This window comes from Dufourea novaeangliae, unplaced genomic scaffold (assembly GCF_001272555.1).
Source record: "Dufourea novaeangliae isolate 0120121106 unplaced genomic scaffold, ASM127255v1 scaffold376, whole genome shotgun sequence".
NCBI lineage: Eukaryota > Metazoa > Arthropoda > Insecta > Hymenoptera > Halictidae > Dufourea > Dufourea novaeangliae.
Window position 1 is genome coordinate 503,647 of NW_015374274.1, and position 13,422 is coordinate 517,068.

Genomic DNA, 13,422 nt, shown 5'->3' on the forward strand with positions numbered 1-13,422 from the left:
TCTTTCCCTGACGCTGCTCTTCTCCCTCTTTTCCACCGCCTCCTCCTCCGCCCTTCTCATCCTCTTTCCTGTCTCTGTTATTCTGCTCTTCTGCATCTTTCTGTGTGTCTCCCTTTCTCTGTCGCTCCCGGCCGCGCTGTGCACGAAAATACCGCCTTTCGTTAAAGGTGAACGGACGAAATCGCGAGTTACACGTGCGTGCAAGATCCGCAGAGGGTGATGCGTCGGCGGGTGTGCAGGGCAAAGGAAGAGAAAGGGAGACATGCCAGGCCAAGCTAGGCCAAGCCAGGCCGGGCCAGGGGCATGGCTGGTGGTCAGGAAGTGTAGCGAGGGAAAGACGCGCAGTGCCGGGGAGGGACTCGTGCCGGTGGAGGAGACGGGATCGCGGGGGCCAGACGAGAACGGGCGATATCAACGTCTACCTTGCGCGTACACCACCCGCGTACACCTCACACCACCGTCCTGGGTGCCGCCGAAAATCCCCAAAAGCACACGAAACAAAGGACTGGCTGCCCTCCCTCTATCACCCTCCCCGCCCCTCCTCATCCTTTGGTTCTCGCTGAAACCCACACGTAGCACACGTGTGTGTGCACCCACCCACCCAACCCCTCTCCGTGAACAGAGACACACAATGTCGACTTCTCTCTCCTAGTCGAACGTGTTGGTGCTCCCGTTCTTTCTTTCCCTCTCGTGTTTTTTTTTTGCCGAACTGTACCCTGTGTATGCATGTGTGCATATGTGTGTGTGTGTGTGACTCTGGTAGGCGCGAGCACGTGCACGTCGGAAGAGTTCGCTTCGACGAGCCTCGAACCTCGATAGAGAGCTCTGGCACCGCAAGAACCCGTTGTTTCACGGTAATTGTTTGGGCTAAGGCTTTTTTCGGGGGCCGGCATTAGTTCCGTCACGTGACGTGAGTCGACCGCGCCATCATTTGTCCGCCCTTTTGGGCTACTCGTGGACTGGTCACGGGGCGCGAGATTTTGCATTGAGATCTTCTTGAGCGCAGTCGAGGAATTCTTTTGCTTTTGCGGTTTGGTTTGTCTTTCACTACCGCGTAAAGTGTTTCGTGTATTGGTATTAACTGATGGGGATTGCTTGAATCGGTTGCAGTGTCGTACCTCATACATATTGGATTTTATTGAATACCTTTTACATATAATTTTAAATTGATATTATAATATTAGCGCAATATAATGGCGATTCTTTCCCGTAAAATTCGAATTGATTTGAATGTTTTTGTGGTGATCTGTAAAGTCAAATAGTTGAACAGGCGTTCATTTTCTTCTTGTTAGATGTTCCGATAATTTCGAAAATAGAAGTTATCGATCGTTTAGTATGTTTTGCGCAGTCGAATATACTATAAATACAAAAGATTCATAATCTATTGATACACCTTGCTATGTAACCCGTGTTGCAGGAATCACAATTTGTAAACAGACCAAAATAGACTGTTGAAGCGACAGTGAAAACATTATAACATATCTAATAGGGAAGCAAACATTAATGGATAACAGAAATTACACATGAATTGTTTTTCTCAATTTATGATTTTATTCAGCTGTAAGTATAAAAAAAAAAGACTAAGTGCGTAAAATCCAGTCAATTAGTTTCATATTCGCTCTATAAATATTTTTCATTCTTCGCGGATGATTCACGAAGCGTTCTCAGCGGTATACACAATGCTGCAGAGGTGTGCTGGTCTCGTATGTTTGTTAACAGAACACGCAAAAATCTGGTATGCATGAACACTCCAGGATAACTTCAATCGCGTTGCGATAAAGCTCGTATAATTATGTAATTATGTGTAACCGATTAGATTCACCAACTGTGCACGTGATGCGCCCGTAATTGATACAAGACAGAACAGCAGTAGAATCTGATTGAGAAAAAAAAAAGAAGAAACAGAAACATGACATCGTTTTCGAGGGAGAAAAGAGGAACGTATAATTATCGATGTTCGAAACGCACGTTCGACGGAATCGCGATAAGGAGTCGTTCATCGTGATTATCCGCGTCGTCAGCGAGCTGTAATAATTGGCCGAGCGCAAGCTAGGTCGGTCGGGTGTGTTTTCTTCAAGGTTAGTCGAAAGCCCCCGGCGCTGAGTGGGTCGGTGAGCTGAAAAATCGATACGTACGAAAGTGAGAGTCTCAGCCGTTCCACCCTCCCTTTTGTTCTTTACGCTCCTCGTCCTCTTCTTACTTGCCATTTGGTTCATTCATGTTGCGTTGCGCCAGGGCCGTGGTCTTCTTCGTTGGATCTCGCGATTTCGCGCGCCTAAAACCTACATAAATTAACGACTTCGATTGAACAATATAACCCATTATATCGCGTTAAATTATTGACTGTTGACAGTCAACCGAGGATTAGTAAATATTAATACAACTCATGTTTTCTGTTGAGCTAGTTAATAGTTGCAACAATATGGTATTCTTTATGCTTATTATTGAATTCTTTCTATGATTGTTAACCGTTAAGTACGGACGACTCGTTACATAGATCAATAATCCGATAATGACTACTTTGTAACACTTTTAACCCCTTGCCATACGCTTTCTTTTATGACTTCGCTCTCAAGAATTACTTTATCGTCAATATTTTCCCAGATACAAAAGGAATTCTATTCTCATAGCAAGTTTTACGTTAATTCTAAATCTTAAAAGTTAAAACCAGCGAACCAATATTTCACGTCGACTTAAAGAAAACGAATAATATACATGTTTACTAAATTCAATTTGAAATCGTTATCACGTGTCTGACTCGATGTTGTAAGGCAAGGGGTTAATAATCAATTGAAGGTTATGTTTCGTTACCGTTTTGAACATAGTGTGTCATTTACTGATAATTGAAAGTACTCAAACGCTGGAACTTCTAAAATTTTCCGCTAGATTGTGCCAGCGAAAGAAAAATTCAAATTCGTCTCCGAAACGAGTGGTTTGTAATTAAGTATTTCATATGAATAGTTAATATGACATCAACGATAGAGTTGTGGGATACATATTTTTCGAATTAAACAGTGGCACCTTATCGTATTCACTATAGGTATTTTTCAGATATTTCTGGAGACTGGCTTCTGTACCTATTCAGTTGAATGATTTATTAATCCAAAAATCTATAAGAGAATAAAGTATTTCTTAATCAAAAAGTGGAAGTAGCAGCTTTTAGAGAATTCATACAATAGAATTTTTATAGAAATAAAGCTAAAGGTAGATCATCTTCTATTGGGAGAAAGCAATTTATTCTGGCTCTGTTGACATTTCGTTCGAATTAAAAATTATTTTCTTCAAGAATTCAGCATCATTGTTTCGATCCATAGAGACGCCGTTTTATATAGTACCACCTAATAACAAAAAGTTCTTACCGTCTTTTTTGTTTAAAATAATTCCAAGGTAACAACTTCTAATTTTTCTAGACAATTTTATGAGAATGGGAAATGGACAAGAATGTACGATGTATTAAATAAAATGGAAAATTAAATATCGAATCTATTGAACAATCGAATCACGCTAATTTACACCTTTCATTTTAACTTTGTATAATTTTTATAATTTTTATAATTTTTATAATTTCCTAATTTTAATGTTTACGTTCTCTTTTTTCAGTGGTGCCGGAACCAAGATTCTCGTAAGCAATTTACCAAGTCACGCCAGATTGGAGGACATCGAGGTTTTGTTTGGAAACTGTGGTCAGCTGCAGTCCGTTGAGAGGCTGTCCACGCGCGACCCTAACACACAAACCGTTCTCGTTGTCTATGAGACGCCAGAACAAGCACAGCAGTAAGTAGAAGCTATCTTTTCCAGTGCCTTAACGGCAAGATCGTCAGTTTAATTTATCGTTCGTGATAATAAACACAGCTTCGTTATCGTGTTTTCTGTCGACCTTCTACTTCGATTTTAGTTTAAGCTATACCTTGTAAAAGGCAGAGTAGTACACGTTTTAAACAAAACAAAAATTTTTGAACCAGCAGTCTTACAGCTCAAAGTGTAAAACTCAGTTCTATTTGTCAATTAGTAGTCCTTCTACTTACAATCAATAGATCATTTATATCCTGAAAAAGTACACAGTTAATTATAGAAGTACCCACTTACCCTATACACGTAACGTATTTTACATATTTAATCAATGTTAAAAGTTCGAAAAGCTAATTGTGCGCAGTGTATGGTTAATATACTTTAGATCAGGATGCGTTTAATTGCGAGATTGCACATAGTTTACCTGAAAAAGAGTATCGTGATCGGTGAAAGTAATAACAGAACTCGAAATCAGTATTTACTTTAAACAAACTTATTTATAATGAATTAGTACTTTATTGGATATCCCTGATTTTGTGTATAGTATAAAGGAAATTATTACTTCAAAGTATATACTAACGTGTATTGTAACTTTTAATTGTCACTTTAACGTTGACTACATGTGCGAAATACGCACTGCGTATGACACGAGCTTTTACGAGCAAGTGTATCTAAGGGGATGGACATTATTCTCTTTCCATTTATTTCACCTACAAACCTAGTGCCGTTCGAATACTTTCATGATCTCTGCAGGGGTCTGGCGCGCGTCTCCATTCGAACATCTATAATTCACGGACATCTTTGCCATTTATAGGGCTGTGAACCAGTTTAATGGCCACGAGTACGAGGGTAACCCGCTAAAAGTGGAAATGTCTACGGCGGAGAGCCGACGAAGAGGCCGCAGCCAGCGCAGCGGCGTCGCCTACTCCGGAGTATCGGGTTCCGGAAGGCAGACCGACTTTCCGCTTCGCATCCTCGTACAATCGGACATGGTAGGCGCCATAATCGGTCGTCAGGGATCCACCATACGTCAGATCACTCAGATGACGCGGGCTCGAGTCGACGTTCACCGAAAGGACAATGTCGGCGCCGCGGAAAAAGCCATCACCATCTATGGCAATCCGGAGAATTGCACGAACGCCTGCAAAAAGATCCTGGAGGTCATGCAGCAAGAGGCTAACAGCATAAACAACAAGAGGTGAATAGGAGGGTCGCTTACATCCTCAAATGGAGATGACGCTTTAAGCCATCGACTACGCTTTAATTTGATTTGCTTTTACTTTCCTGTTCTATTAACTTTGCTTATACGATTTGTAATAGTTCTAGATAGAAATGTAATGCCGGGGTTTGGTCACAGATTTCTTCTTTGTTCTTGTTAACGATGTTTCCGTGTAATGCAAATGTTTCCTGCTCCAACAGCACCGAGATCACTCTAAGGATCCTCGCACACAACAACTTGATCGGCCGAATAATCGGAAAGGGCGGCACCACGATCAAGAGAATCATGCAAGACACAGACACGAAGATCACCGTGAGCAGCATCAACGACATCAACAATTTCAATGTTGAGCGTATCATCACAGTGAAGGGCACCATCGAGAACATGAGCAAAGCTGAATCCATGATCTCCAGCAAGTTACGGCAAAGCTACGAGAACGATTTACAGGCGATGACCGTGAGTATTATCAAGTGGTGGTGTCACAGTGAGAAAATGTTAGGAATCGAGGGATCGTAGAACTGAAAATAATTTCGATGGTTCTGTTACAGCCTCAAAGCATGATGTTCCCTGGTTTGCACCCAATGGCCATGATGTCCACGGCTGGCATGGGATACAGCTCACGTGGTCCCGCTTTGTATGGTTCCGGACCAATCCCATATCCCTACCAAGCCAGCTTGCCGACTCAACAGGGCGTACCTACCGCTGACACTCAAGAAACTGTCTTTCTTTACATTCCTAATAGCAGCGTAGGCGCCATTATCGGTACCAGGGGTTCGCACATCAGAAACATTATTAGATTCTCCGGAGCCAGCGTGAAAATTGCACCGCTCGAGCAAGACAAGCCAGCGGAGCAACAGACTGAGAGGAAAGTGACTATCGTTGGATCGCCAGAATCTCAATGGAAGGTAAGTGACCATAATACGAACGTTTCTTTATAGGTTTTTAAAATTATCCCTTCCATAATTGTGTATCCATTGATACGGTGAAATCTACGGCAGGCCCTTCGATTTAAGAATACTTTTGCTTTTAAACTCGTAGAAAGTGAATTTGAATTGAAACAATTGTGATCTTAGGCTATAACCATTAGAATTAACCCATTTGAAATTTCTATAACGCGGGTTGTGTCAAGTTATATCTTTAAAGCAGTAGGAGGTAGAAAAAATTGTCATTAGGAAAATTTATATGGTTTTGTGTGTTGCGTAATATGGTGCACGTGTCTGTGTCGGAAGTGGAGACATTGCGGAGATTTCATGGCCACCTCTATTTTTAAGACATGGAACTATATTTTTTATACACATTAAGTGATGTTTTTTTTATTCTCTTTGGAGAGGTATTAAGATAAATGTATCGAAAAATGATTGGCTGAGATTATTAATCACTTTTCTGTAATGGTAAGATTTTGACGTTTTGTGATCATTACTCATTTATTTATTTAAGCAATACGTAATTATGTCATTTATTTGCAACGTTTTTTAATATGTGACTAATCAATGCTTACAAGCATAATGAATTTGTTAGTAAACAGGAATACTTGTACAAAAAAAGGTCGAAGTGTGTAGCTCCAAAGAAAATGTAAAATTGTCATTAAAATTGTATCCTTTGAATTATTAATTTTTCAACGTAAGTACCCTAATAATGTTTTTATTGAGAATAAAAGCATATCAAATGATGTATCATAAATGTATAGATGTGTTATAAAAAATAGAGACCCAGAAATCTTTGAAATGCCTTCACTTTTGGAACAAACACGTGCCTCGTGTGATGCATCACAGGAAATCATTTAAATTTGCCTAATGAAATTTGTTCTTCCTCCTACCCTTTTGAAGGTACAGCTTGGCCCAGTTGTGTGACACCATGTACATTACTTATAATATTTATTGAGTTGGATAACTATCAGATAATTGTTTATTGATCTATTCCTTCATTTGAGAAACATGTTTATTCTTTTACATAATTACATGTAATTGTATGCATTAATTTTTATTTTTGGGAAAAGAAAATTTAATTATAAAGAACATGGTTGTGCAATAAAAGTATCATGACAGCTTACATATGCAGACTCATTCGAATTAGAGAGTATTAGTAAGACGCGGGTAGTATATGATACTCTACTTATTACTACAAAGGTAGGAGTCATCTGTGGCTCAGTGACTAAAAGTTAGGTTACAAATCTCCAGGTACTGGGCTCGAATCCCTGGCGGTCGAGAAAAAATTTCATGTCAGTTTTTATCTTTGAGGAAATACATTAAATCTCTTCTCCATTAGTACATGCAGAAATCCTGCTCTATTTTGGGTGGATGCTGTATCTCCGTAGCATTGACTTGAAAGAGCAGGGAAATTAAATCAATGAAGGTTTACCCGTACCAATGACACTCCGATAATCTGTGTACAGTTGGTCCCGTTGCAACCTTCAACAGCAGTTTTTTCTCTAACAGCTGCAAATATTGTTTTGAGCTCATTGGCAGAAGATATGTCAAACAACTCGTTTCGTTTTCAGGCACAATACTTGATTTTTGAAAAGATGCGAGAGGAAGGATTCGCTTCCGGTACCGATGATGTGAGACTGACAATTGAGATTCTGGTACCGAGCGCCCAAGTTGGTCGAATCATTGGCAAAGGCGGACAGAACGTTAGAGAATTGCAACGCGTAACCGGAAGTGTCATCAAGCTATCGGAACAGCAGTCTACATCCCCTTCTGTCGACGAAGAGGCCACCGTCCATATAATTGGCCCCTTCTTCTCTGTTCAGGTAACGTACTCCTTCATTACGTTTCCATTTTTTAACTCTTCTCCCGCCAGCCAACTCTATTTTCAAGTATAATTTACTTTTACCATCCGCAAGAATCAAGTTAGTGAATTTATTTTAAGTTGGTAAATGCCATTTAATTCAAAACTGTGTCTATTCATATTCTGTTCAGCTATAAGTAAACTCAGTTGAGAACGAACTTAAATAGTGCATTTTCGTTCACGAATACATTTTAAAAGCTTTAAAGAAATTTTAATCTGCTATTCAGAAAAATGATAAATATATTAGTATACCCAAAACGTGTACCCTAAAATCTACTATACTTTCGTAAATAATATGTTCATGTAAAATCATCTTATAAATGCATTCATCAACCTCTACAAAATTTTGTTTCGTCTATACATATATTTTGCTATTTCTTTTCATTAAAATAAAATCAACATAAGTTCTATATAGATAATTATATCATCTTTGAAGCGATCCATTAATCGTTTAATTTGAGTTCGTTAATTGGAAAAGAGTGTGCAAGTTCAACTGTATTTTTTAGCACTTCTTTGTTTTTTATTGATTTCAAAAATCTTACATTGAACTATATTATATTATAGTATTTGTAACGATTCTTCAGATCGTTGTTGTTCATTTTGAATTCTGTCTATACAGATCTACAGATATTTTGAAGCATCCAATAATTTAAACGTAAAATTACTCTTACAATAAGCATAAAAATAAGAAGAATCTGTTTTAACGATATAATGCTATTAACGATATACAATTGCAGAAAACGTGAAATCTGTTCGAGTTGAAGACGTTATTGCAATATAATCACGATGGCATAGTGTATCATGTCATTAGAACTTGTTGTTAACTTAAGAGATTAATGATTGCTGTCAAGCTTTTTCATTTCGGCGTTCATCGATAAGAAATCTATTAATTCACTTCCAAATCAGAATTAAAGAAGAAATTGTTAAATCATGTTATCAGTGATTGGTTACAGTTCACGATTGTACTTTGCTGTTATTAACCTGTTCATTAGTAGGTCGTCGGCTGTTGAGCGTTGGGTCTAAGAAACTTACTAAAGAGCCGCCGTTTACCAATATGCTGAAAATCCTATTACATGAAATTTTCGATGAGTGTTCGAAGGCTCCTCGGTGGTACTGTCAGGGAAAGGTCGTCAGGTGTAACGTTGACTTTTTAATGAGGTTTAGCACAATGATGGAGCTTGGAATTCTGAAGCCAATGATATTTGTTTCAGTCGCATATGGCTATGAGTTTATGAAATATATAATGTTCAGTGTCGAGGAGCCTTCGAACACTCATCGATGATTTACTGTACTACATCACCGGCCTCGAAACTGTTACCATATAGGCGGTCGACGAATGGCGTCGATGCTAGGAGATCGATCAACCGTTAACCATGGTATTAATTTTGTTTCTCGCGCGTTCACAGTCGGCACAGAGAAGAATCCGCTCTATGGTCCTGCAGCCCGGTACATCTGGAGCGGGTGCTGGCTCGCGCGCTGGTCGTGGTAGCAGCCAGGAGGGCGGTCCTCGTAGCAGAAGAGATGACAGTGCCACGTCTCAGCAGGGCGGCACGACAACGACACAACAGCAGTCAAGTTCATCGCCATCTAGCCAGCAGCAGCAACCGCAAAATCAGTAACGTCACTGAAACTTTACCTGACGCCGACCAACGCCTCACAGAATCCGTTTTATTCGCCGGGGTGGCCTCGTCGCTTTGACATTCTCTCGTCTACGAGAGGCTACGTGCCACAACCTCCTTCTCGCGAGGCACGTGACCTTTGAGATTACTCGCGGAGCGGCCGAGCGATGCGCACATTGCATTCGTGCTGGGCACACGCGAGACCTTACCATCGATATGTCAGCATGTCACGCAATAATAGCCCATATTCATCAACAGCATCCATTTGATTCAGAGGACGCGACGGGTCGGACACACGGCAGGGTACACGATCGATGGCGTTTCTTTCCGTCTTCTTTCCATTTATTTTTTTCTTTCTTTTGTTTATTTCAATTAATTCGTACGAGCACATCGAAAGTAGTGATGTTTCGTGTAAACACATAGCGAAGTAATCGTTTTTTTTTTCTTGTATTGTCAGTTCTCCAGACGGGGAACAAACGAAAAATCATCATTGTTCGATCATCGCCATCGACCGTGACCACCTAGCATCGCGTCGCCATTACACCACTTTTCGAGCAACTCGCGGCTCGAAGCGCGGACAGGCGTGCGAACGCGACGCGAGCACCGTGTGCTACGAACCAAATGGAAGAAGCGTCTTCTAGAGAAAACGTGTCACGCGCGAGACGACGTGAGAGAGTGAGAGAGAGTGAGGGGAAGCAAGTTCGTTCTCTGCCGCCCGCGTCCTTTTCTTTTACGAGCAGACTAAACGGTATAGAAGCTCGACTCACCTGCGCCCGAAATAAATCCACATGAAATACACTCAGGATACACGCATACAGACAGGATATACGCAGATCGTTCTCTCACCTCTTCTACGCGCGGTCGCGTGGCGTTTCGTCGCGAGCTCGCTCGAATCGGGGGTCGAAGCGACGGGTGAGACTCGGAACGAATCGATTTTGCAGCGTTAAAACGAAACCACCTCGTCGATGAAACCGGATCTATAGAATACGATGATAAGAAAAAAAAACAAAGCATACACAACCTTATTACCTCATTCATTAACGGTTAAAGATTAACTAATGATAATGAAAAGCGAAACGAGAGAAATGATAAAAAACCAACTAATCTAAAGAGAAAAAAACGATGAAAGAAGTCTACCTACCTAATATTAAAGTTATAATAATATACAGAGAGAGGGAGAGTGAGAGAGAGAGAGAGAGAGAGAAAGAGAGAGAGAGAGGATAAGTAACGATTACACATTACGTTATACATGTTACTACTACTGCTAATAAAACTACTTACTATTACTGCTCACCTCCCACCAAGTACAATACGGGCAAGCGCGAGTCTCGTTGTTACCAGAGTTGCAAATGAGGGCGTCACCGTGCGGCACGCAATTGTCAGCTCTGGCGACAACGCGATTCATTCCGCCATGTTGTACCACCACGGGTAGGTGATTTTTTCTTTTGTTCTGTTGGTTACGCAAATACACACACACACACACACACACACATACACACATACACAAAAAAGGAAAAAATGGTACTCACCTCAGGGTACAGATCTTTTATACAACACACAATTCAGAGACAGTTGCAGAACAGAGAACGATAATGAATAACAGAACTCTAAATCGATATCGAGAGAACGCAAACGAAAACGGTCTACAGTTGTTTTTAGACGTAAGCCAGGAAAGATTTGCAAAACAGACGCTCCTCAGCTCCCCCGCTTGTCCGTGCCCCCTCCCCCCTCTCCCCCGTCTCGCGCCGTTATAATACCAAAGAAGCGATTACGAGTTCTTTTCGTATTAGTGAAGAGAAGATGACGGGTGGCAGCGCGCGCGCGCTTGCGTGAGTGTTTGGTCGAGCGCCCGCGCCGCGCCGTACTCGCCTCAAGTTCCTTGCAAGAGCCAACAGCGAGAGGGGGTGTGTGGTGGTGGTCAGAGGGACGCCGTGTGCGCGCGTCCACCGGTGAATCGACGAATGGTGTTATTGAGGTCGGGCACGCGGCTTGCAACGCGGAAGGGAGAAGCGGAGAAGCGAGATGATGAAGGAAACCGACGCAATTGTCAAAGAGAAATAACTGAGAAACGGCATCCGGGTCGCTTTGGCCGAGGCAGTGAGATGATTTGATCGGCATCATATTAGACGGGACCGGAAGGAAGGGAGGGGGGGGGGGAACTAGCATAACCTCCGGACAGCGGTTCTGTGAAAATACAGTTTGTTTTTTTAAAAAATAAGCACGCGAGAAGATGGCCGTGCTACGTTTTTCGTGCGACGAGAAGGACGTTCCAGAGAGAGAATGAAAAAGCGACCGTTCAGGGCGAAACGCTCGAAGATTATATAATGGTGTTGCGACGCGGTGTACGACCGCGAAGCGAAGACGTACAGGGAGGTCAGATGACACATGAGACACGAGGGAGAATGGGTTTAATAAGGCAAAGCGACAAAACTTTTTCAGGGATTTTTACTTTACCATGGATGTAATAGTGTGTGAGTGTGCGTGTGTTGAATAATACTATTAATTGATAAGCGATTAATTTACTGATTAAGCGTATATAGACGGCAAAGGGAAGCGCGAGATTTAGGCTTATCGAGGAAACTAAAGGAAACACGGAGGAACCGCGCGCGGCCTAGAGGTGTGGAGAACGGTGGTTTCTTGGACGCGGGAGTGTGTACAGTGCCGTGAAACGAATCGTGCAGTCACACACGGTGAGGAATCGTGGAAGACGTTGCTCGGTGCGATGCACCATGTTGTATCTTAGGGTTCCATGACGTCGCCGTTCTCCGCCTCGCGACCGCGCGAACACGTGGATATCGTCAGCGAGTTGCTACAACGACCGATCGAGAACGCGATTTTTTTTTCACGAAACTCAATCTCTCGATAATCTTTTTGTAAATTCTATAATTTTTTCTTCTTTTCTCCTGTTTTTTCCTCTTCCTGTATTAATTACGATAGATAATGTAGTTGGTATAGAGGTTAAGGTATATAAATATGCGCGTGTTCAGTGCCCGTCGATAGCAACTCGCAGCGATATTGCGACTCCGTAATCACGCGTATCGTTCCGCTCGTTTTATTCATTCTTAGCTCGGGAAAATGCGCGAAATCCGTTCATTTGGGCCTGAACCGTTGATCGGTGGAATCTGAAGACAACAGACACTCCTATCGATCGTTTAAGTCGAAGCTCAATTGGCCGTCGTTCGTACATTTATCCAGTGTCCGAGGACCGATCGAATGAGCCGAGCGATAAGTATACCGTCGATCGCAACAATTCTGAACGAGGATGATCGAGGAATTGGTCTTTTTAAAAGGAAACTTGTTACTAAAGAATTTAAATCGAGAAATAAAAGTATTCGCGTACCGCTCGCAAGGGAGCGATGTTCCAGCCTCGACGGAATTTACACGCGATCGATCGGGGGCGAGACTCGTAACTTTTAAGTTCTGGTTTTAAAGGAAAATCCAATCGAAATCGAAAAGATCGATCGCGTATGAAACTGACTAGGAGCTTGAGAACACAGTGAAATCTGACCGAACGGGCTGCCAGTACCCGTTCGATGATCTATAGGAGTGACAAAGATATGAACAATCGAAAAATTGACGGACTGACGAGAGACGTCCGATACCGTGCCACGAGGAGTTTACCCCATGAAATCGAGCATTCGTTCTCCTCATTCATCTGATGGATGTACAACACACACTCGATTATAGCTCGGCCATTGACCGTTTGTAATTCCGTGTTTTTTGTGTTTTAAAATCAATCGATTGAAATAGTTGCGTCCTCTCCACCGGCAAGAGGAGTGTCTATATCTCCATTCGGTAGTTTTCGTGGCACGTTATCGTTGCTCAACCAAGAACGTGGAACTCCGGTTTCGGGGTTCGCGTCCACACGGCGGAGAGATCACTTCCGGTCCCCACCTCCCGTGACGCGGGAAGGACCGGATGGTCAGCTGCCGGCGTAATTCACGGCATTCGGTATGCGTTTAGTACAAAAATAGACGAGTTTAAGAAGTTGGGTGGGAGAGAAAAGAA

At 42.1% G+C, this 13,422-nt stretch overlaps 1 protein-coding gene across 1 annotated transcript in view; it reads left to right on the forward strand.

Annotated features, from left to right (window-relative positions):
- The window catches only part of LOC107192751 (insulin-like growth factor 2 mRNA-binding protein 2), an 89,739-nt gene extending 76,658 nt beyond the window's left edge, over positions 1-13,081 (forward strand). The window contains exons 2-7 of the mRNA XM_015582082.1: positions 3,601-3,774; positions 4,604-4,987; positions 5,209-5,464; positions 5,557-5,913; positions 7,506-7,757; positions 9,202-13,081. Of these exons, the coding sequence (XP_015437568.1) occupies positions 3,601-3,774; positions 4,604-4,987; positions 5,209-5,464; positions 5,557-5,913; positions 7,506-7,757; positions 9,202-9,414 (1,636 nt within the window). The 3' untranslated portion in view covers positions 9,415-13,081. The remainder of the gene's footprint in view (positions 1-3,600; positions 3,775-4,603; positions 4,988-5,208; positions 5,465-5,556; positions 5,914-7,505; positions 7,758-9,201) is intronic.
- The last annotated feature ends 341 nt before the right edge of the window (positions 13,082-13,422 follow it).